We start from the raw sequence: 25,531 nt of genomic DNA, 5'->3' as shown, positions 1-25,531 counted from the left end.
ATGGCCGTACCTGGGTGTGGAGGATCCCGGGGGAACGCCTTTTGCCAGAGTGTTGTGCCAGCAGTTAAGTATGGGGAGGTTCAGTTACGGTCTGAGGTGGTTTGACATGGCATGGTTTCAGTCCGTTGGTTGTAGTAGGAAGAACCAGGAACCCAGTGGTGTACCCGGACATCCTAAACAATAACGCACTAACAGGGTGGCAATACTCTGGTACTGGTCAGCCATACTTCCAACAAGACAACGCGTCTTGTCACAAATCTGTTGGTTTGAGGATACGGATGTTCCATGATTGGACTAGCCTGGATTGAGTCCCAACCTGAACATCTCTGGGACAATGGAATGTTGGGTCAGGAAATATAAACGATGATCATCTTTGAGCGAACTTGCTAGACATTTGCAGGATGAATGGAGGGAAATGCCAGCTGAAGTTTAGACATTAGTAGGAAGCATATCATTGAGATTATCTGATGTTATTAGGGCCAAAAGCAGCCCCACTAAGGATTAATAAAAAAAACAAAAAAAACCCATCTGATTCTTGTTAAGGGGTCCAGTTACTTTTGTAGGCTAGAGTACTTTAGATTAGAGGTGGTCCCAGAGGTCAGACCGGCAACAGTCAGCAAGTTATCAGATAGGGACTAACTTGCTTTGGTGGCATACCCCTATAACATTCCCTGAATTAGGTGGAAAGGATTGGGGAGATGAGTATGCCTACACGATAGTGCTACATGACCCTCCCGCAAAAAAAACAAAAAAAAAAACCCTGCACCAGTTTTGAGGATCTGTTCACTCACTTCACACCCACCCAGCATACACTTATAAGTGGCATTTTAGTGTACGCTGGACTGATGTGTGGGAATTTCTCTTCCCTCTTTAACAAGTACTAGATAGGAAAGCAGAGTCTGTTGGACATTCCTACAGAGGAAAAAAATAAAATAATTCTGTGGTATTTTTTTTAGAAAGACAATGGGCGATAAAGGTCACTGTATATCTATAGAGGGGCAAGCAATGAAGGATTCTATCAGAGGGATGCCATGAGGCATACTCCCAGGTGATACCTCCCAGAGAAGTAGGTTTCTTCTGTCCACCTGATCCCCGGGAAGACCCTCCTGCTTGGATTCTCCCTAAGAGGCTGCGGACCTTCCACCTATTATCTCTGAAGAGAGTTATCTTCAACATGGAGGGGGGGGGGGGGGGGGGGGAGTTTGCAGTACGGTTCAAACCTACTGACTATCCAGACACTCACCTTCCTCTGCGATATTGTGGCCTGCAGACAACTCTTCTATCACATCGGACAGGTCCTTCAGAGGCACCATCTTCACAACTTTGGGAGTTTTATCTGTAAGAAATACAAATCAGTGTGTAAAGTTGGCAGGTCACAACATCCAGCCTGAAGACGGAAGAGTTACAAGTAGGACAAGAGCGCCCCCAAGTGAACAAGAGTGGGTTTACAGTGCAGCATCTTACCGGAGCCCTTTTCTCCCTTGTTGAGCTGTTGCTCGAGTTTCTCCTGATTAGAGACTTCATTCTGTGGGGTGAGAAGGACTGTTAGAGACGTGGGGCAGAAGCTCGAGCAACAAGTTACTCCTTTAATAGTACTTACCTTCCTGGGGGGCGTTATGATGGATGAGACATTTGTGGCATACGGAGAGTCGTCAGAGCTGAGGATGGGAGGAGGGGAGGTTGCTGGTGTTCCCAAAGGGGTTATTTTGCCACCTAAGAAAAAAAAACCCACGACCGTTACAACACAAGCTTACATACAGCTACAAAGAGGTTTCTCCCTGAGTGCGGTACCCCATAGTCCCCAGACAAACAAGTCTCAGCTGAATTCTTTCCAACGGCTCCAGATCATTGATATTCTTATTTACAGCTACACCAACTACAACAAACTAGACCTCATGGATACGGTACCCCCTGCCTGCCCAGAACATAAGCTTGTATCTTCTGGACCACGCAGGCTCAGCATCCACACCAAGAGCCAGCGGTGGCCAACAGCCGGCCTACAACACAAGGGATCAGCGAGATCATCAATAACCCAAGCCCTTATGTGCTGCGATGGATGTGGATCATGGCATGTGAAGGGTTGAGGGAGCGCCCTCAACATAATCATGTCGTCCGGGTCTGCCATGACCGTTAACAATACTATGGAAGTAACGCAATGTATTACTACAACGAACATATAACAATTGCCATTTTGGGGGGGGGAACTATCCTAATCTTTTATGCTGCATGACTACTGTAAAAAAAATTAAAATAAACTGGCAATATTTGTGGGTTTTTCCCTCCTTGCATTGCTAAAGTTAGGCACATATGTTCCCCTCAAAAGAACTACTGATACAAACTACGGCTTGCCATGCAAAAAACAGGCTGACTTTTGAAAAGCAGGAGTGAATTTTTTTTTGTTACTCACCGTAAAAATCCCTCTATCAACTGTTATAGCTGCCACTAGGAGGCGATACTAAGCAGAAGAGTTGTCTCATCCTACCAGCTATACCACTAAGCTAAATCAGTTTGTACGCAAACAGTAGGAGTGCAAGAGCCCGAGGGCTAACGGGACATGCGAAACAGAACAAAGGCTGTGGAGCTGGAAGAATGCCTCAAGGAAGTGCCTCCCGCGTCAAAAAAACCCCCAAAAAAACGACATGGATTGTCGGACCCACCTACTAGAGAACTAAGCTGCCCCTTGGCAAGTCCCTCACTGGCATAGCAAAAGAGCAATGCTTGCCCCTCTAGTGAGGAACAAATGGAGGCCATAACACCCGACAAAGAGCTCCACTCCCGGTTTCCTTTGAGGAGGAAGGGAGCGCTCTGATCTAGGGGGTCACAATGGCTGGCAGGTCAGTGTCAGACCAAATGTCTGTCCCTCCTTGTTTTTTGAGGGTCTGGGTGGTAACTGAAATCTGGTCTGTTCGCCCTCCTCGTTAGGGTAAACAGGGAGAGTCTGGTGCCAGTCCTGAAGTCCCTTAGGCAGGAAAACGAAGACTAATGAAGGAAGAGGTCACCTCCTACAGACACCAAGCCAAAAACTGGCTAGCTGGGTGCCTGCAGGAGGGAGCCAACACGTTCATTGCCTAGTGTCCACTTCCTACTGGCAGTAGCTATACCCCCATGGTCCTGGGCTGGGTCACCCAATGCAATGGACGAGAAATCCCGTTTTCCCAGCTGTGTCATTGGAGGGATGCAGCGAAGACATCGGGACATTCAAAAGCAGTCCCTCGGTTGGCCAGAAATACGTATTATGCTATCAGGGTACTCCCGCCCGCTGAATCCTGCAACCAAGAGCAGCATTAGAAGATGAAGAAGTATGCACCCTGTAAAGCTTTGTGAACATATGAAGCGGAGACCACGTCCCAGCCTGGCAAACCTTAAGAGCAGAGGCATTACGGGACACTGCCCACGATGCACCCACTTCTCCAGTGGAGTGGACCGTAACCCAAAAGGGGCACAATCCTGCCCTTGGCATAGTAGGCCTTAGTGATTGCAGACCTGATCCAGCAGGTAAATGGACTTGGAGGCAGTCTGTGATGAGAAACTGAAATCATAACAGCAGAGATGGATGCACAAAGTGCGGATGACCATGGCGCTTATGAAGGGTATATTCCGGAAAGAAGGATGGCAGAACGATGTCCCTCATCGAGGTGGAAAGGCAAAACCACTTGGGGAGAAAGGAGGGAACACCACCTTGACCTAACAGTACCTGAAAGGCAGCAAGTTCAGAAACATGACAGATCAAAGTAATGGCTACCAGGAAGGCGACCTTCCAAGATAGCTGAAAAAAAAGGGGAGCTCTCACACATTGAGTCAGATAATTGCAATGCCTCAAAAACCAAGTTTAGGTCCCATTGTGCTGACAGGAGGCAGTAAGAAGGGGCGGAATGCGCGACTCCCTGAAGAAAGCCATGCACCTCAGATTTGAAAGCCATGGGGCGTTAGAAAGAGGACGAACAGCATAGAAGCTTTACTCTTAAGGAGCCGAGGCTCAACCCATATCTATAACTTCTTAAAGGAAAGAAAGAACATGGGGAATGGGGAAGTGCATGGGTCAGAGGTGGCTGCTCACATTATCTAAAGGACCGCCACACCATATGCTCAAGGACAGGAAACCCTTGTCCTCTTGCATCTAGCATAATCTGAACAGAGTCCTTGAACCCCAGCACTCTCAAGACTGAGGATTCAACAGCCAGGCCGTCAAACACCGCATATGTAAAATGTGGATGATGTGCTGGGCCTGCCAAAGGAGATAGTCTATGCAGAAGATGCCAGGGTGCGTCGACCAGCAGAGGTCGACGTACCAATATTCAGGTGGCGAGTCCGGCACTATGAGGATAATTGGGATGCCCTACATTTTGGCCTTCTTGAGGCGCCGCGTAATTAGAAGAGTCTGTGGAAAGATATATAGGAAGGGGAACCAATTCCATGGTAGCACCATTCAAGCTTTGATTTGTGGGTCACAAGTCCATGACAAACATCAGGAGCTGACTGCCACGTCTGGACACCACTAGAGCCATGTCTGCCATGCCCCATTTGGCATATACATATCCTCATGTGCCAAGGATCCACCCTCAGCCTAAAAAAAAAAACAAAAAAAAAAAACAGGCATCCGGGATTACAACTTTTCTCCGGAGTGGGAGAAAGGACCTTCCTGGGGAGAAGTTGGGTAACGTCAACAACCAAAGGAGGGATTGACAGATGAAATAAGGGAGGATCAAAGACTGATCTAAGGACTCGTGTGACCTGTACCACGAGTCCCAGTACCCACATGCCCTGGCGAATGGAGAGGGAAGCACATGACGACATAAAGCAGACCCAGTACTGGACAGTGTGAGTTTGTCCCTCAGTTGTACTTTCCCCTAAACAGTGTCAAAGAACAGGCCGAGAAAAGTGATGTGATGGGGCTCATGTTGGATTTTGGATGATCCACCCGAAGCAAGGGAGTGTGTTCAGCACCATCGTGAGGCTCTCTGCATTGGCCCTAAAGGGATGGTACCCTGATCTGTACGCCGGCCAGATAGGGAATTGCCACGATATGCCAGGAATGAAGAAATGTCACAACAGCCAACAGGACCTTCATGAATACTTGAGGAGCTGTCGCTAGGCTGAATACCAAGGCGACAAATTGAAAATGGCTTGAATGGATCACAAAGCTAAAGAGTCGCTGATGGGATCGTCGAATTGGGATGTGGAGACAGATGTGCATGATGTCCATTGACAGACATTTGCCTCGATCCATGAAAGCAATCACAGCTCTCAGGGACCCCAGGTGAATATGGCATACTTTGACATAACGATTTAGGAGTTCGAAAACTAGAACCAGGCGAACCGATCAGTCTTTTTTTGAGCTTGACAAAGAGGTTGGAGTAAAAGTCGGCTAAATGTTCGGGTGCAGGAACTGGGGTGATAACCTCCTGTGGATTTAGGCTTAAAGAACACAAAAAGTACTATGAAGTTCTGTCCGGGTTCAGGTGGTGGGAAAGACTGAAAAAGCAATTTAGAGGAACAAAGAAAAATCAGTGGCATACCCCAAAGAGACGATCTTGCACAGCCCAGCATCTTGGACGCAAGTGAGCCCACGTCCGTGAAAAGGAGGAGACACACACCCTCCACCCTGGAAGACTGGCGTGGGGACCGCCCTTCATGTGGAGGATTTAGCTATAGAGGAATGGGATGCGGTTTGAAGGATGGACGCGACTGAAGACATTGGGCCGGAGCAACGAAAGAATCAAAAATTAGGTTACTTCTGCTTACCACCATTTTCTTGCCGAATTGACTTCTTTTGGGATAGATGGGAACTTTTTCCACCTGTAGATTCTGAAATAACACTGCCCAAGGGACTGCTAAAAAGACAGGACCTGGTAAAGGGAAGGCTGTCAAAGACCTTTTGGAGATGGTAGTCAGGCAGGGTAGTGCATTTGGAAAGTTGAGAAACAGGAGGACCCACTGATGGGGAGAAAACTGATCTTGAACGGACCATCAGAAAGGAAGTACGCCCTTTTGGGTTCAGAGCCCTATAGGGGCATGGCAGTGGATGTCCCTGGGACAGGTTTACTTGCTGGTCTGCGCAGATTATCTGCTTCTCCAAGAGGATCCCGATGACAGCATGCATATTTGGTGCAACAATGGACACATGCAAAGTGTCACAATGGCTGTACTCTGCTTACTGGATTCTCCCATAGAATCCGACAGTATCCGTATGCACAAAGAGGGAAAATGCCTAACTGCAACAAGTGGGCTAAGGTGAAGAGAAGCTGCCTATAGCACGTCTTACCCGGGTCTACATGGTCCCCCACTCCCCCAAGTTGTGGAGTAGGGATGCTGCAGAGAAAACGGCATCCAGGACATTGGAGAGGCACGGGAAAGTGGAGGTGGTCTCAGTCGGCAATGGAAGTCCCACCTCCAGAAGTAGGGTCGTGGCTAATAGTGTGGCAGCTGCACACAATCGCTACCCACAGCAAATGCAAAGGAAACAGCTTCTCCCCTGGCAATGTAACGAGGGCAGGCCAGAAGAGGAAAGCATCCGAAAGAGTGCAGGTTTTGAAATAGAAATGGTGCTGCACCACCCAATATTTGGATGGCACCAACCGTAAAGAGACAGCGATAGAGCGCAAGTACTTAAGTGGTCAAAACCACCTGAAGGCACAACACGGCCCAGGTAAGGCCACCCATCCAAATGAGGAGCGCATTCCCATTGGATCTTAAAAACACACGTGATGGATCCTTGACTGAACAGCTTCTGCTGGTCTTCCAAACACTCGCCTCTATGGTCTCTGGCTGGTTAGGGCCTCAATGGAACACTAAGGCTGGGTTCACACGTGACGGAATTGCCGCAGACATCCTGTGAGACTTCCATCCCGTGCGAACCAAGCCTTAGTGTTGCGGCCTCTTACAGCGGCGAATGTTCACTCAGAGGCTGTTTGCACGCATTTGTATTTGGTGGACTCAGCAACTAATTAGCCTAAGGGAGGGGGTCAATGCTTCAACTACACATCCAGAGATCCTCCCCCCTGAACTAGTCAATATTTCAGCCCATGTAAATGCTCCCAACAATTCCTTCAGCGATTGCTAGCCTGAACAAATGACTAAATGGCTCTGCAAAAAAAAAAAAAAAAAAAATTCCAGTCATTCGTACACCTTAACGAATGCTTCAAGTGACTATTCAGATGTTGATTGACCCACATAAGGCCACCCTAAACTGGCTGGGCATACTTCCAAGTATTCGCCACCCCCCTCCTGAGAAGTACACCTGAGCCCACCACCACATCCAGGAGCTTTCCATAACCTACCAGGTGTGCTTAGAGCTTTGCCAGGAGGACGGGAAGCAAACATGGAGGTATCCGGCTGCCCAGTAACTGGAGAGCTGGGGGGTGTAGTCATTCCGCAGTAAGTGGAAGGGCTCCACATCGAGTCCTAGCAGACAAAGTGTTATACAGTCCATTAAACATTTAGTGGATTCATGTTTAGTACAACAGTCTGTTGGATCAATAAAAGCCTGTATTATATATGACTCGCAAGTTAAACTTGTAGTCCTTCACAATGAACAGCTTGTGTGTTAACTTAGTCCCTGAACACCAAGCTGCTACCAGCTCCTGTCCGATCGATTGGCCGGTGCGCCCCCCACAGACGGGACATGTGCCTAGAGAGTCCTAAGCATAAAGGGCAGACCGTTTATTGATCCTGTAATCTGGATTGCGATCCCAGCATTTAGAGACTGTATTTCAGTCGGTCAGTCATAAGTACCACTTGCCTGGCATAACCTACCTGTGCAATTTCTGTTTGTAGGCGGAAATCTTGGTTACCAATATGGTGCAGTAGCGGCCCCTGTGTGCAAAGCCTGGGAGTGGAATAGGGCGTGGAATGGCTGCTTCCTAGACACGAGAGCCAAGATAAGGCAGTTACAATACTTGACGCTCGTGTGGATTGGAGGAGTGCTCAGATTAGGGAAGGGGGGGGGGAACCTATGCCGCCTCCGGTCCTGGAAAAACAAAAGGTGGCCACACCGCTTCTCTGGCCATCTGATGCACAATGCGCATAAGCAGCATGTAGGGTCTTAAATTATGCATACTTGGGATTGGCCAGCACTTCCCATGGCACTGGCCAGTCAGAGCAGAATGTAGCGTCTTAGACTACCAGTGTACAGCATGCATCAGGCAGTCAGAAGTGGCGCCGCCATCTTAGTCTGTCAAGGACCAAAGAGTTGCTTTAAGTTATGTGAAGTAACAAATAAGGGACGGTGGGTTATGGGGTCTTTGGGTGGACCACACTGAAGGAGATCCACACCGGTTACATACCATAGGTGCTGCCAATCTCAGAGTAGGGGCTGGAGGCTGCGTCCTGTTGCCTATGGCGAAGCCGGGAGGAAAGGGGAGAGTATCCCTCTTCATAGGAGGCTTCACTGGGGTCCAGAGAGATTTTGGCACATTCAACAACGATGTCATGAGTTTCCAATCTTTTCCACCTGCAACAAAGCTAGTAAAATGAACTGGAAACAGGGAGCAACATGCAGTACAAACGCAAGTTTACTGTGTCCCCATTAGCAACTGGGGCTTGTGTTCGTTTATACCACATACTACAATACTTCAGTATCTGATATTGTCACAGGCATCGTATTTTCAGAATGTCCCCCCAGCTGCCATGGCACCCTACAATATCATGGTAGGACTATTTAGGCCCTCCAATCAGGGCACTGACAGCTGTATGTAAAGGGTTAAGAGCCATGACCCGAGTGAACTCTGCAACTGTTGCAGCCTGGTTTCAGCTGTCAGACGCCTGACACAAGCAGTGTATGGCACGGGCTCGGGCTCAGTTTCCGAAGCTGCACCATACATGTATATCCTGGGGCATGAAGAAAAAAAAAAATAATTGTTACCAGCAGCACTCTTTAAACCCCAATCTGGGTAGGACCATGGGGATGCAACGCCACTAACTGAAACATGAACAGTATTCCCAAGACATGTCCAGAACAAAACCAACGTGGCCGCATCAGGAGGTGCAGAAAGTGTATCAAAGTTTATTCTCCCATAAAAGAAAAAATGACAGCGACGTTTCAACAGACTGGTCTGTTTTAGTTCTGGACTCAGAAGAGACACTTGTTGTGCATCAAGGTACTTGAAGCGATTGCGTGGTCACAGTCACATCAGGTAGTGTCAGATACGAGTAGCTGTAATCAGCCCTGCAATCCTTTCCCTAGGATCGCGGTAGCATCATCATGCGGTAGTCATGTCGTAGTACGCCTCCATGACTTAGTCTACTGCAGTAACAGCAGTTAGCATAGCACATGACTGCAGCAGGGAGGTAGAGCTACTGTGGGGACCTACCAGCCTGCTCCATTCTGAAGCCACGAACAGCAGTGATCATGTAGGAAGGTGAAGAGCCAATGAGTACTTTATATGCCAAAATAAAATACCTGCTTGGGTCCAATTCATGGTCTTTGGAGCCAGTGACCAGCTCAGGATGAATTCGAACATGTTCCATCATTGGCTACGGAGGAGAAAAATAAGAGTAAGGTGATTGGTTTGTGAGGAAAAAAATTATATATTAATTTTAACAATTGCTTTCTGTATTCTGGGCAGTTTAACTTATGCCAATTGTGCCGTGTGCATACTTGCTGTTTGCAGGGCAAGCTGTAGTTTCTATTAGTACCATTATTGGGTGCATACAACTGTTTGCCTCAAATAAAAAGGAAGTTAAAAAGTGGCCTAAGACGGATAGATAGATATAACAAACAAACAAATAGAATTTTGGCGTTTTGTTTTTCTCCCTTCTCTAAAGGGGGTTCTGTCAAACAAATACATACATACTCGCCTATTCCTCCCCAGGTAGTCAGTCTACTTACCTCATCTTCTCCAGTCTCCTGCAGTCCCCCCCCCCGGGTCACTGCACCTCCAGCTGGCTGATTCTTCTCCTTCCTGCCCGGCAACGTACGCTACGTCATTAGTTCACAGCCCAGCAGGGACTGCCGAGCTATTGGAGAGTAAGCATGCCCACTGTCTCTGCAATAGACCAGCATTCCTTCCTAGCCAGTGAACGCTACATCACAGGGATGTGACCCTTACTGACCGGCAGGAAGAAGAATGTGAGGAATGCACACTTCATAACAAGCCAGCCGGCTTGTTGTGAGCGGACACGGGGGATTGGAGAAGATCAGCGAGGGGAAGATGCTGTAAGGAGTAGGCAAGTTTGGATATAAAGACCGAACCCCTTTAAGTTAGGAGACTTACAATAGTTTAATAGCTTGTACTAGATTATTGCAATACTTTTGTATTTGTAAAGTTTGTCTTATAATTCCTTACCACCCCTTACAGCATTGATGACTTATCCTCAGGATTGGTGGGGGAGGGGGAAGAGGACGCCACTTCAAGACTTCTGGCAAATTAGCTGATCTCTAGCCTCGCTTAGGTAAGTGAGGAGGCCAAGGCCAACATTGTGGTACAAGCTGGTAGTGCAATAGAAGATATAGCTCCCATTGATTCCAAAAGGGAGCAAAGTCTTCTATTACACTTGTAGCTCAGACCGCATTGCGGACAGTGCTGTCAACACCAGACCCGTTGCAGTAATGGGGCTGAGATCAGCCGCTTCTCAGGGGTGCCAAGCAGTGAGTGAAATCCGAATGATTAACTGTTGGATAGGTTATCGCTACTTCAAGGGGGTAAATTCCCCAAATACCCCTTCAATAGGTTTGATGCAATGGCAGCCCAGAGGTATGTATCCTCCCAGTACCAGCTTAGATCCTGTGGTCAGCATTGACCGCTGCAATTAAGGGGTTAAATGGCCATGATGAACGTTGCTGGCACATGTCAGTTGTTTAACACATCCGTCACCCATTGGGTATGGCGCGGGCTTGGCTCCTGGGTTGCTCCATACATCCTCAGTAGTTAAAGGGTGTACATGTACACCCTTTCGGATGAGGGAGTTACATTTTCTCTGCACTGGTGTAGTTACTTCTAATTAGGTGTAGAATGAGATTACATGGAGGATAGTTGTTTACGCACGTCACTGACAGGTTCTGAAAACACCTTCTAAAGGCTGAATTTTGCGCAACGTTACGACGCGCTCTTCATACCTTCACTATCTCTTCAAACGTCTCCAGGTTTTCCTTCATACTGTAATGGGAGCGGAGGAAGGACACAAAGTTACACGGATACATCCCATAGAGGCGGTGGAAGAGGGCGTACACGCTGGCATGTAGATGGACGAGGCAAGTCTCCGCTACATGACCTGGCAGGAGCAGAAATAGATGTGCAGTTAATCTACAAGCTGGAGGCGCCGTTATAGTGGAAACACTGCGCACATTAATAGAACACCATGTACAGTATCAATGGCTCCTATATATAAATAGCATTAACACCCTCCAGACGGGCCGCTTCCACCAGCCTAGGACGTCAGAAAAATAAATAGCCTGCAGAGTTCGAGGAATCGTGGTCTTTCACGTGGAGCATCTTACCACCTGTATGAGGGTCTACCGTAGCAGAGACTTTGGAAGAGTTAGAATTCAAGAATTCGCCTTGGAGCAGCAGCCGTCCCCAGAGGGGATTGAGTGGGATGAGGAAGGAGGTGACCATGATCGTGAGACCTCAAGGAACGTTGCAGTTTGGAGATCCTGCCACGCGCATGTTCTGGTAGGAATGATTCCTGAGCATCAGGCCCTTACGGCAGGGTGTCCTGCCCAGAACCTCCACAATGGATCTGGAGGCTTTTATGAGGGTTGCAACCGCCAAAAAGAGGGAGCGCATATGTCGTAGCACCAACTCCAGCCTGACCTTCTGCTACACCAACCAGAGGGAGTGCGCATGTCATAGCACCAACTCCAGCCCGACCTTATGTTACGTCTCGCCTCACTTTGGTGGCGATTGGGAGCCCAGGGATTCAAACAAAAGAAGCTTTGCTGGCGGGTCACAGAAGAGTTAGTGCTTCTCTGTGTCACCTTGCCTTTGGGAGGTAGGGAATCAGAAGGGAAGTTAGTGCAACCCTGGTGTCCCTCCTCAGTAGGATAGTAGGGGTGGGGGGAGAATTCTGTCACCCTGTGAACCAAAAAAGTCCAAAGAACCCCAGAATCTGCAAGACCAGCAGCAGGAAGGTCTGCCTCCTGTGGACATTAGGCCAAAATGGATTTAGCAGAGTGGCTATAGGAGGGATATAGCCAAAAGGAGGAGTCAACACTTAATTTGCTTAGAGTCTGCCTCCTAGTGGCAGGAGCTATACCCAAGGTCTCTAGTGTGTCCCACAATGACAACCGAGAAATAAAACGTTGCAAACTTTACACACCCGTTAATGATCTCACTTTCATAAACAGACTCTGCAACTTCAGCTGGAACGCGATGCTCTGACCGAGATGAAAAAGCGTATCAGACTGCGGCTTTATGTGCCGCCCGCAATCTCAGCTGGGAGGTTTCACGGTGATATCAGGTGCCGATCTATGAAGAGTTTTCTTTATCAAGAACAGAAGAATGACTTGCATCCCTACGGCCAAGAAACCCTTTCCCTGCACACTGCTATACCATGTATTGGCGTCATCACCCGCATGCAAAAACTGGAACAGCCAATGCCCACACGGTCATATCCCAGAGTCACGGCCCACATGCATTAGGCTGCTATGATGCTACACTGGCATAAGATTTTTTTCTCCAATGACTGCCGGGCCTGCAGTGGCAAAAGCATTAACGCCGACCGTATAATAGCAGTCTTAGACATTATATGACATCCCATGGATATGCTATAATCTACGACAGGAATACCCCCTTATAAACTGCACCAATTAAAGGGGTTGTCCCGCGAAACAAAGTGGGTCTATACACTTCTGTATGGCCATATTAATGCACTTTGTAATGTACATCGTGCATTAATTATGAGCCATACAGAAGTTATTCACTTACCTGTTCCGTTGCTGGCGTCCTCATCTCCATGGTGCCGTCTAATCTTCAGCGTCTAATTGCCCGATTAGACGCGCTTGCGCAGTCCGGTCTTCTCCCTTCTGAATGGGGCCGCTCGTGCCGGAGAGCGGCTCCTCGTAGCTCCGCTCCGTCACGCGTGCCGATTCCAGCCAATCAGGAGGCTGGAATCGGCAATGGACCGCACAGAAGACCTGCGGTCCACCGAGGGTGAAGATCCCGGCGGCCATCTTCACAAGGTAAGTCAGAAGTCGCCGGAGCGCGGGGATTCGGGTAAGTACTGGACGGTTTGTTTTTTTTATGCCTGCATCGGGTTTGTCTCGCGCCGAACGGGGGGGGGGGCTATTGAAAAAAAAAAAAACCCGTTTCGGCGCGGGACAACCCCTTTAACTTCTTTAACCCTTTCCAATCCAATTTGTATCCTGGTTTTCCTAGGGGGCTTACTCTTTTTCTGCCGTTATCTGCTGGCTAAAGCCAGTACTGCATGAGGCGACACGTTGGATAGGCTCCGACAGCAGAGAGACTGGCAATATACAGTAAGAGAACCCCGACAGATGTCTACCAATATCGGAGCTGTACAGCCTCAAATCGTAATGACTTCAGACGTCACAGTGGATTGGAGGGTTGAGGGAGCAAAAGATGCAGCTATAAATCCTTTGCCAAATTCAACAGCCAATTATACATTAACGCAACCATCCAGTCCTGGACAGATGAAGATGGCCCCATCACTTCTGACTACCTGGTGCACACCATTACTATGCACATGGCCAGTCAGAGCAGCACGTGGTGTCTTACACTACGGACGCATACTAGTGTGCATCAGTCAGTAGTCGTGCGGCCATCGTTGTTTGTCCAGGACCAGAGTCTTGCTTCACCACTGCCCTCTATGAAAACTGGGGAACAAAGACATATTGCCCTATAGCCTACCTTGCCTTCAAAGAGGTTATTACACTCCATATGCAAAGTTAATAAATTCCAGCCCCTGTCATTGGAAGCAAACACTTATAAAGCTTGAGAGGGAAAGAGTCTTTAAACGCCTCACCTGGGTTCTTCAAGCACCAGGCTGACAGGCGGCCAAAAATGTCAAAGAACTCATGCAGATACTGTTTCCCAGACTGTGGAATCATTGGCAGCACGGTGATTAACACTAGGACTGCGGAGGTGAGAATGACGACATCTGTGTCCGTCTGTAAAACACAAGTGGTTAGGACAAACTGCAGCCGGCTTCCTCAGCTACCTGAGCGCCTTTAGACAAAACGACTATAGTTTAAAAAAAAAAAAAAATTAAAAATCGTTCAAATGAGCGAAAGTGAATGATAATTGAGTCTAAATGCAACCCGCGACTGGGCGAACGAGAAGCGTTGACTTCTCTCGTTCATTTTATGCAGGCATACAAATCACCGTTGGCTCGTTCTCTGAGCAGCGCTCGCTCAGTCACTTATACAGAGAGTGTGAAAGACTGAATGAGCTCTACTGAAAGAGTCAACGATGTATCTGCCTGTACAAACAGAAAGTATGAGCGAAGGCGATGATCACGTCATTCGCTCGTTCAAACGACAAATGGGCTCCCTTGTCTAAGAGGGCCCTTACACAATTCAAGCCTTTCCCATAAACAACCTCTGTCCAAATACCTTACCTGGAAATACAAATATATGGGGGATACCAGATCTCCCTCCAGGTGCCAGAATAGGCAGAGCGAGCCCATTAATGCATTGCAAGTACTGCAATTCATTTGTGTGGCTGACATGTAGTGCCACATTACTCTGGTAGCAGCTTCTGTAGTGGAAATATATAGTCAAACGTTTCTGGGTGAAAACTCACTTTAACCCCTTACATTTAAAAACCAAAAAAAAAACCCAAAAAAACAAAAAACACAAAACCTGGTTTTGGGCGACAATTTTTACTACTGCATTTCAAGAAGCCTTTTTTGGCCAATGCAGCCATACGAAGGCTTGGTTATTGCAATCTATGCATTTCCACTAACACTGCTCCCTTTACAGCCCGTTAGGCACATAGCAAAAGCTAAGTGACAACCAATTACCATCACTATAAGGGTGCATTCAGACGACCGTATATCGGCTGGGTATTCACGCTGGCCGATATACGGTGTCTCTGCAGGGGAGGAGGCTGGAAGAGCCGGGAGCAGTGCTCTCAGCTCCCGCCCCCCTCTCTGCCTCCTCTCCACCCCCTCTACGCCCCTCTGCACTATTTGCAATGAGAGGAGGTGGGGATGGGGGCGGGGCTAAATTCTGGGAATTAGCTCCACCCCATCCCACCTCTCCTCATTGAGTAGTGCAGGGGGGGTGGAGACGAGGCAGAGAGGGGGCAGGAGCTCAGAGCACTGGTCCTGGCTCTTCCATCCCCCCCCCCCCTGCAGAGAGACGCCGTATATCAGCTGGGCATGAAGACCCAGCCGATATACGGCCGTGTGAATGCACCCTAAGGGTGCAGTCAGATGTGGCAGATTAATGTGGATTTTTGTGCAGATACGCATCAAGATCCACACAAGTTGGTGCAAATTTTGATCCCAACCTGCATCAAAATCTGCACCAGTAGTGTGGATTTCCCACACCAATTCCGTAGAGGTGTGTTCACATATTGCCAACTCTGCAGATTTTGTCACAGTTCAGCAGCAGATTTCACCTTTCCAATTTAAAGTTGTGAAATCTCAAAACTGCAACAAATAAGTCTGAATGAATAGCAAAATACCTTAAGACACTTTAATAAGGACTGCAAGACAGGTGCTTGTGATAACTTGTGCTTCCAAGACGGCTGACGACGAATCACATGGCCCAGTAGTGTCAGGGTTGGTAAACGGGTAACGGTTTTACCTAAATATTCATTTATCTTATCCAATAGGTGCTGTCAGAGAAAAACAAGAGGCAGAATTATTTTCAACTAAATAGTGAACCTATAAGTTCTATATTGCACCCTTGGGGGGGGGCGGGTGTTCAGGAACATAGTGATCATTTTATAATGTTTCCAGCAGGTGCCAACAACTCCATTAGCTGTCAAATTCACTGCTGAACCATAGCTGATGCCCCCTGCTGGTCTATCCTTACCTTGCAGCAGTGACAACACATACATCCAGACGCCTGCTGAAGATAGTCAGTGGCCTCAGCAGTTGTGCCCCATACATGCTAGTGTTATATGCATGTAGAGGACCGCATTGCTGCAAGACAACAGACCACTGAACACCCCTGAAGCATCAGCTATGCTGCAGCATTGGATCTGACCGGAGTCTAATGGCTGGTTTGTTATTTCAGAACATTTTCTGCCGGTGCCATCATTATAGTCTTCAAGACTACCTTTAAAAAAAGGGAACCTTTCCCCAGCTTCATGCTACCTGACCCATTGCAGCATGAACCCGGGACCGCTATGCACATTATCCTGATGTACGTTTTATCCTGAAATGCTGCAGAACAAACACTTTGAAGTTGGACTTGGATCGGCGTTCTGAGTCAGAGGCGGGCCGTGCTAGCCCCTCTCCACCCACATCATGCAGACTGACAGCTCTCTTCACTTTTGTGCATAGGGAGAAAGCAATCACTCTGCATGATGTAGGAAGGTGGCGGTACAGCCCCACCACAGCAACACGGAGCACAGTTCCAAGTCAAACTTCAAAAAGTTTGTTTAGTCAACATACATGGGGGCACTGAGCATACCTGTCCGGGGCTCATGCTGCCCATTGTTCATGCAGTATAAGCCTAGCTGTAGCTACAGAATTATGGGCCCGAATGCAAGAGTTCACCATAAACTAAGCTACAATACTCATAGGACCGCTCCCAAGGAATCTGGGGACATGCTTAGAATTCTCAGCTGGCCCTCCATTCTCAAGCTGTTGCCCCATGGAAGTCGGCGCGCAGATAGTATAGTGGCCTCCAACAGAGCCTGCAGAAACATGTCTGCAGAAGAAAGCCAGAGTGTGGGTAGTGTGGGGACTCAGATCTGTCCAGTGAGCACCCTCACTTATTTTATGGCGCCAACAGGTTCCCTTTAATTGAAAGGGTTGCCTAGGATTAGAAAAACATGGCTGGTTTCTTCCATAAGCTGCACACCTTTCTATGAGGCTGTCACCAGTACTGGAACTCAGCTCCAGTAAAGTGAATGGGACAAAGCTGCAATACCCCATTTAACCTGAGGAGAGATGTGGCGCTCTTTCGTAGAAGAGCAGTTTTTCTAATTCGCAACACCTGTAAGCGCAGTCATGCTTACAGTACAGTGTGAATTCATCCCTCACCTTATCATGAGGTTCTTGTACCATGGAGAGGATTAACATTGCTTGTTCAGAATTATTTTCCAGATAATGGTCCACCAGGTTGTTCACAAGTACCGGAGAGCGATCTGGACGAAGGGAGACAAACGGAACAAACTATTAGTTCAACTTAAGAATTACTTACATACGAGCCCCAATGAAGTCACATCTAATAGAAGGCAAGTCCCAAATGTCGGATCCCTCTCAGTTTTAATAAAGCCCCTGTAGCGGGCCGTCTGCCCCCCCAATACCTGAACTGAGGTGCTCTCGTATCAGCTTGTGTATATCATCCAGTTGTTGCAGGTCTGTAGACTCCAGCAGGTAGAGATGCTCCCACACGTTGATTGGATGGGCCATGCTGCTGTCAGGGTGGGTGTGCTGGTGATGGACACTGGAGGCTCAGGGTCACAGCAGGGTCCTCATCTGTGCCTCCCCCAAACTGAGGGGAAAAAAAAAAAAACACTTTAGGATTACTGCCCCTAACTTAATATTTTATTGGGGAGAAAAATGCAATTGCACCACTTGGGGGGGGGGGGGGGGGGGGGGGGGAGGGGGGTGTTTGTACTGCGTTCACCATTCAGCAGAGGAGATACAGGAACTTCTATGAATCGGCACAATTACAGCAACAACAAATCTATTTATTTTTTTTTTTTACACGTTTTTCTATTTTTAAAGGTGAATTAAGTTTTAAAAAAGAAAAATTGCTTATGGTCGCCATATTCTACGGTCATTTCATCAACTGGGCTGTGGGGGCTTGTTTTTACTGACCATTTTGAGAAACATGAGTTTTGTTGTTTTTTTTTAGGAGGCAAGTTACAAAAAAATTACCCGCAACTCTGACTTTTTTTCACTTTACTTCCAACACGGGACTTGAACTTGTGATCATGATCATTTCATCACTTGTACTATGTACTGCAGTACTTCGGTATTGCAGTATACAGCAATTTTTGATGTTGCCTTTCAAGCCCCGTCATAAGCATGGCTTGAGAGGCATCTATGCAAGACACCTCTAAGAGCCTTCAGTAGGCTCTGGGCTGCCATGCTAGCCCATCAGTAGCCTCTGATCGCGCTGCAGGGGGTGCAGGAAGGAGTCCCCTCTTCTCCCACCAACTGTTTCTTAGATGCACTCAGTTTTGACTGTGGCCCTTCACAGAGTAGACAGGAAGGGCCTCTTAGTTTACTTACTCTTTCTGCCTCCGAGTTGTCGGCTTTGACTGTGGCACAAACAATTAAGTGCCTTGATCAACGCTGTCTCCGACTGTGGCAGTTACCGGCGGCTATCAGAAACAGCCAGTAGGCGCCATGTATACAGCAGACTCCGCCCCTAGCCCACTGTATACACGCGGTTCAGGACGCCTATAGCCACTCGGCAGATTCACCTTCTGCAAACTAGTAACACACAAATGGCGCGGCCATCAATGACAGATTACAGGTAAGGCGCATCATTGCGGCGAACACCGAGTTGCAGCCGACTATTTGTAGCCACTATGGGGACTTCTGGGTATATTGACTTACACAGGGGCTCATTCACGCTCTGTATTAAACATGTAATACGGAGAGCTGAAGCCTCATTGGTTTGCATTGGGGTATTCAGACGTGTATTTACACGCAAAAATCCCCCCCATGTCCCACTTTGGTCCACATTATAAACAGTCCATTAAAGTCAGTGGGATCCCGTAAATAGACACCATACATGCCTCGTCACTATGTATATATATATATACACGCATCAAGTCAATGGGGCCTTCGTGTTTTTTTCTGCGTGCATGAACAATGTGCCGGGCTGAAGGAAGATCCCCAATATGGCGGCAGCCGGAGGAAGAGATTTCTTTTGTTCTAATGTAATAATTCAGTGGCGACCGGCTCATCACTGCTACTCGTTAGCGCACCGAGATTATTGCTATCAGTGGACAAAACAGTGGCCATAATTGCCCCTTGTTTTGCATCTATGGTCGCTGCGAGCTCCTGGTCACATGACATGATCGCACCGCTGCTCCACACGTTTGTCATCCATGTGCCGGAGCTTCAGCCAACGTCTCTTGGAACAACCGAGTGAAACGATTAAGGAGCCTTCCGGCGCAACACGTGCGCAACGAGCCTTCCGATACATTGTAGCACCTCCGTGCGCCACACTGAAGCCTATGCCAGTAAACTATAGTAAGTCTGACTTATGTGGCCACGCCCCTTAATGCTAGGCTCCACCCACTTATTCAAAAAGTAGCAGGGCACAGCAGAAAAAAACAAAAAAACAAACATTTTGGCATTTGCACAAAACGCTAAGGCTGGTTCACACAGGGCGGATTCGCCGCGGTTTAACTTCTGCAGCAAAACTGCTTCAAAGGTTAATTTTGGCGCGGAAAAATCCGCAAGCGTTTTTTCCCTTTTGCCGCGTCCGTACAGGTCTATGGACAAAAAAGCGCTGCGGAAAAGACTGTAGAACGAACATGCTGCATCTTTGAAAAACGCGCCGCAGTTACATTTCCGCTCTGCGGCTGTGCGGAAAAAATCTGCACTGTGAGAACAGCTTTTTGGCAAAACTCATTTGTGCTGCATTGCACTGCAAACGCAGCGGTTTTGCCGCAGTGCGAATATGCAACGGCAATCCACGGCAAATCCGCCCTGTGTGAACCCAGGCTAAATGTTTTGCCAGCAGCAGATACAGACCACGGCCACCTATACGCACATATAAGCCCTTCCCGTTCTTCTAAGGGGACGGCATCCCACCAAAAGAATGAAGGGGCTGCAGTGCTGATGTATTTTTCCCTTCTGCACAGCGGCGCCACATTCATGACTGTAGCGGCACCGCTGTGCAGAGAAGACGTAGAAGGGAACGCAGCGCTAAACACACTGCGGGCCCCTTCATTCTCCAGATCAGTGAGGCCCCAGAGGTCAGACCCCACCAATACAGCAGCGGCCTCCTTAATTAGATGGAACATCGCTGCCCTGTCTTCTCCATGCACATAAGGAAGATGGAACAATAGCTCTGCAGCGCCACCTACTGGAGGGCAGCACCAGCCAAGCCAGAAACCTACTGCACACTGAGGAGGGGCAAAACCCCCAAAACAGCTGTCTGTGGATGTGTTCTGGCTTGGTTTACAATTCCCAGTCATTGTTACAAGGCTTGTATAAAGAGTCTAACATTGACTTGCAGAAATGCAGCCTTCCAATAGGTGGCGCTGCTGAGGTACTGTTCCTTCTTCCCTATTTGCATATTTCCCAGAAGCACATGGACGGTCTTATAAGTCTCCTCACACCTTCTAGGTGCCCTTCATGCACATACATAGCACTTCTCACAATTCATCTGCTTGTTTTTGGAAACAGGCAAGAGCGCCCCCCGCTGGACATGAACGAGTACATGACATGTGTCACGGACAGCACTGAGAAGCAATGAGCCTTATAACTGACGGCGCTGCAGTCAACTGTTAGACCCCTCACCCACCACTAGGGGTACTAGAGACCCCGGAGAGGGGCAGAAAGACTCAATGCAAAGGACTGCAGTCTGGTGAAATCAATAACCCTCAAGTAACGCTGCTAGACCCCCAGGGCCAAAGTCAGGAGCGGCTGCTAGACCCCCAGGGCCAAAGTCAGGAGCGGCTGCTAGACCCCCAGGGCCAAAGTCAGGAGCGGCTGCTAGACCCCCAGGGCCAAAGTCAGGAGCGGACCGCTGAAGCCAATGCAACAAACCCTCAGAGAGACCGAACTCAAAGATAAAAAGTCATCTTGAGGGACAACTCAGACGGCAGCCGATGTGTAGAGAGCAGCGGGCAGAAAACCCTATGGGCCCATCAGGTGGCACGCTGCCACTCCTACCCCTACCAGGTGGCACTCAGCCTCCAACTCTGCCAGGTGGCACGCCACTGACCCTACCCCTCCCGGGTGGCACCCCACCTCCGGAGCCACCGACCCTACCCCTGCAGGTGTGGGAGGGGGGGGGGCTCGCCAACCAACCATTCCCCTGCCAGGTGGCACGCCACTAGCCCTACCCCCGCAAAAGCTTAAGATTCCCCCACTGTCTGCCGCACCACAGCCTGCCCACCCCGCAGGGCGCCGCAGCAATCCACACCCCAGAAGGCGCTACAGCCATCCCTCATGGCCACCCGACAGGGCGCTGCACTACAAGTCTATCTAATCCCATTGTGTGGGCTGGCTTCACACGGGGCAGATTTACCACGGATCGCCATTACATGTCCGCACTGCGGCAAAGAACGCTGCAAAACCAGTCTGCGGCTGCAGCCAAGCGCGCCCCGGGCCATACGCCCCCCCCCCCCAGTCTGCGGCTGCAGCCAAGCCCGCCCCGGGCCATACGCCCCCCCCCCCCCAGTCTGCGGCTGCAGCCAAGCCCGCCCCGGGCCATACGCCCCCCCCCCCCAGTCTGCGGCTGCAGCCAAGCCCGCCCCGGGCCATACGCCCCCCCCCCCCAGTCTGCGGCTGCAGCCAAGCCCGCCCCGGGCCATACGCCCCCCCCCCCCCCAGTCTGCGGCTGCAGCCAAGCCCGCCCCGGGCCATACGCCCCCCTCCCCCCCCAGTCTGCGGCTGCAGCCAAGCCCGCCCCGGGCCATACGCCCTCCTCCCCCCCCAGTCTGCGGCTGCAGCCAAGCCCGCCCCGGGCCATACGCCCCCTTCCCCCCCCCCCCCCCAGTCTGCGGCTGCAGCCAAGCCCGCCCCGGGCCATACGCCCCCTTCCCCCCCACCCCCCAGTCTGCGGCTGCAGCCAAGCCCGCCCCGGGCCATACGCCCCCTTCCCCCCCACCCCCCAGTCTGCGGCTGCAGCCAAGCCCGCCCCGGGCCATACGCCCCCTTCCCCCCCCCCCCCAGTCTGCGGCTGCAGCCAAGCCCGCCCCGGGCCATACGCCCCCTTCCCCCCCCCCCCCCCAGTCTGCGGCTGCAGCCAAGCCCGCCCCGGGCCATACGCCCCCTTCCCCCCCCCCCCCCAGTCTGCGGCTGCAGCCAAGCCCGCCCCGGGCCATACGCCCCCTTCCCCCCCCCCCCCCCAGTCTGCGGCTGCAGCCAAGCCCGCCCCGGGCCATACGCCCCCTTCCCCCCCCCCCCCCCCAGTCTGCGGCTGCAGCCAAGCCCGCCCCGGGCCATACGCCCCCTTCCCCCCCCCCCCCCCCAGTCTGCGGCTGCAGCCAAGCCCGCCCCGGGCCATACGCCCCCTTCCCCCCCCCCCCCCCAGTCTGCGGCTGCAGCCAAGCCCGCCCCGGGCCATACGCCCCCTTCCCCCCCCCCCCCCCAGTCTGCGGCTGCAGCCAAGCCCGCCCCTGGCCATACGCCCCTTCCCCCCCCCCCAGTCTGCGGCTGCAGCCAAGCCCGCCCCGGGCCATACGCTCCCCCCCCCCAGTCTGCGGCTGCAGCCAAGCCCGCCCCGGGCCATACGCTCCCCCCCCCCAGTCTGCGGCTGCAGCCAAGCCCGCCCCGGGCCATACGCCGCCCCCCCCCCCCCCCCCGACAGTCTGCGGGTGTAGCCAAGCTCACCCCGTGCGATACACCCCCTAACAGTCTGCAGGTGTATCTAAGCCCACCCTGTGCCATACGCCCCCCCCCCCCAGTCTGCGGGTGTAGCCAAGCTCACCCCGTGCGATACACCCCCTAACAGTCTGCAGGTGTATCTAAGCCCACCCCGTGCGATACACCCCCTAACAGTCTGCAGGTGTATCTAAGCCCACCCCGTGCGATACACCCCCTAACAGTCTGCGGGTGTATCCAAGCCCACCCCGTGCCATACACCCCCCCAACAGTCTGCAGGTGTATCTAAGCCCGCCCCGTGCGATACACCCCCTAACAGTCTGCGGGTGTATCCAAGCCCACCCCGTGCGATACACCCCCTAACAGTCTGCAGGTGTATCCAAGCCCAATTTGTGCGATACACCCCCTAACAGTCTGCAGGTGTATCTAAGCCCGCCCCATGCGATACACCCCCTAACAGCCTGCGGGTGTATCCAAGCCCAATTTGTGCCATACGCCCCCTAACAGTCTGCGGGTGTATCTAAGCCCGCCCCGTGCCATACGCCCCCCCAACAGTCTGCAGGTGTATCTAAGCCCACCCCATGCGATACACCCCCTAACAGTCTGCCGGTGTATCTAAGCCCACCCCGTGCGATACACCCCCTAACAGTCTGCCGGTGTATCTAAGCCCACCCCGTGCCATACACCCCCCCAACAGTCTGCGGGTGTAGCCAAGCCCAATCCGTGCGATACACCCCCTAACAGTCTGCCGGTGTATCTAAGCCCACCCCGTGCGATACACCCCCTAACAGTCTGCCGGTGTATCTAAGCCCGCCCCGTGCGATACGCCACCTCCGCCCCCTGCATTGTGTAGTCAGATGAGACCACAGCACTACAACAACCCTCATCATCCGCTTCCTGTCACTGAAAGCCTACAACCCAGCAGAGCCCCTCACACCTCCCACCACTGGGGGGCGTCACGGTTGTATCTGTAAAGCCTCTCCTGCTGATGCTTTGTTACATTGTAGCAGCCTCGTCTACACCGGACACAACTGTAACAGACCCTCAGCTGTGAGCAGGACTGCAAGTCAGCACGGGCGGCATCCATTCACTGACAGCAAGCAGCAAAGGAACAGAAATATAAGGGAACACCCCTTTCTCCGAGCACACAGTACGGGCACCGCCGCTGCCCTGTGACCGACCCGGTGTGCAGTCCGCCACCTCCTCACCGCGATTCCCCGGTCCGCACAACCGCCTCCGCTCTCGTCCTCCCGCACACAGGCTGCCTGTTTACCTCATAACTCCTCAGGGCGCCGCCATCTTGGGCGCAGTGCCGCCCCCTTCCGTCTGTTTCCTTCCACCTCTCAGAAAAAATAGTCCCGTCCGTCCTCCTCCGTGCTTTCTCGCCGACCCCGTCTTGTCGGACCCCCGAGCCGCTCCCTGTCCGGCTCGGCAGGGTCTTACTCCGGACTCTAAGCGGCCGCTGGATGAAGAAATCCCGAGACAAAAAACAGCGGAAGGATATAGAAAAGCCGCACTATAACTCGTGATTTACAGCGCCGGATCTACATCGCTGCGGTGACGTCATTGGCAGCTATAAAAGTCTTCTGAAGGGGCGTGGTCAGGCGAACACGTGACTCTAAAGCTTCAAAGTAGATGAGGAGCTGTCAGTGTCACCTGAGAGTCACTTAAAGGGGAACTCCATCCAGGAGCAAATCTCATGGACGAGGTGCGGGGTAGAAATAAAACATGGCTTCAGCTATTCATAGTAAAATAATTGGCCAATCGCTGGGGTATCCTGTGTGTATGGGGGCTGCAGCCGCACAATTCTCTAGTTTCACATGGAGGAGTACACCCTATTAGTGGGCATTCCCGCAAACAACATTCTCGGGCGCGATATGGCACAGCAGACGGATACCGATGTGCGGGCGATTGCACGTGTGATTGCACATGCTGAGATCTTTTCGTCTCACAGCAGCGTTTCTCACACACCTGAAGAAGGTCGAAACGTGTTCTATTGTAATCCATATTACCTTCCAACATTGGCTATTAAGTTCTACTGGATCGCGTATAAACGCCGCGCATACATCTGATACGGGACTAGTCACTGCGTATTTACGCATGAAGGATGGAGACATCTGTGGGGCCTTCTTGCGTTTTTTTTTTTTTAAATGCGCATGAAAAATGAATTTGCATGCAGGAAACGCAAGAACGAAATACACAGTAAAAAAACACACAGCTTCGGTGCGGGAAAACGCTGCAGACTTCACACACCAAAACTGCGTACGCCCGAGATTGAGCCCTAATTCTCAGTCTTCCCTGTGCTGATAGGTGTAGACTGCTGCTATGATGTCTCCATACACTGCACACATAGGAGAGCAGGATCTCTTCTCCATCTCTGAGCTGGCGGGTGTAGACTGCTGCTGTGATGTCTCCATACACTGCACACATAGGAGAGCAGGATCTCTTCTCCATCTCTGAGCTGGCGGGTGTAGACTGCTGCTATGATGTCTCCATACACTGTACACATAGGAGAGCAGAATCTCTTCTCTATCTCTGAGCTGGTGGGTGTAGACTGCTGCTGTGATGTCTCCATACACTGCACACATAGGAGAGGAGGATCTCTTCTCCATCTCTGAGCTGGCGGGTGTAGACTGCTGCTGTGATGTCCCCATACACTGTACACATAGGAGAGCAGGATCTCTTCTCTATCTCTGAGCTGGTGGGTGTAGACTGCTGCTATGATGTCTCCATACACTGCACACATAGGAGAGCAGGATCTCTTCTCTATCTCTGAGCTGGTGGGTGTAGACTGCTGCTATGATGTCTCCATACACTGTACACATAGGAGAGCAGGATCTCTTCTCTATCTCTGAGCTGGTGGGTGTAGACTGCTGCTATGATGTCTCCATACACTGTACACATAGGTGAGCAGGATCTCTTCCCTATCTCT

The 25,531-nt window shown here is 50.8% G+C and overlaps 1 protein-coding gene across 3 annotated transcripts in view; it reads right to left on the bottom strand.

The window, feature by feature from the left end:
- TSC1 (TSC complex subunit 1) overlaps nt 1-24,027 on the bottom strand; it is a 35,942-nt gene extending 11,915 nt beyond the window's left edge. Inside the window, exons 1-13 of one of the 3 annotated variants that reach the window (XM_066580168.1) lie at nt 23,873-24,027; nt 17,385-17,572; nt 17,119-17,222; nt 15,588-15,740; nt 13,921-14,065; nt 11,054-11,208; nt 9,398-9,471; nt 8,283-8,449; nt 7,753-7,859; nt 7,278-7,401; nt 1,601-1,713; nt 1,465-1,525; nt 1,244-1,336 (exon numbers count right to left, since the gene is read on the bottom strand). In XM_066580168.1, the coding sequence (XP_066436265.1) occupies nt 1,244-1,336; nt 1,465-1,525; nt 1,601-1,713; nt 7,278-7,401; nt 7,753-7,859; nt 8,283-8,449; nt 9,398-9,471; nt 11,054-11,208; nt 13,921-14,065; nt 15,588-15,740; nt 17,119-17,222; nt 17,385-17,490 (1,402 nt within the window). In that variant the 5' untranslated portion in view covers nt 17,491-17,572; nt 23,873-24,027. The other 2 variants (XM_066580169.1, XM_066580170.1) reach the window with 2 other exon arrangements.
- Nucleotides 24,028-25,531: the final 1,504 nt, after the last annotated feature.

The sequence above is a fragment of the Eleutherodactylus coqui genome, chromosome 10 (assembly GCF_035609145.1).
Source record: "Eleutherodactylus coqui strain aEleCoq1 chromosome 10, aEleCoq1.hap1, whole genome shotgun sequence".
NCBI lineage: Eukaryota > Metazoa > Chordata > Amphibia > Anura > Eleutherodactylidae > Eleutherodactylus > Eleutherodactylus coqui.
The sequence above is the reverse complement of the archived record's forward strand: the minus strand, read 5'-3'. Positions and strand labels throughout refer to the sequence as shown.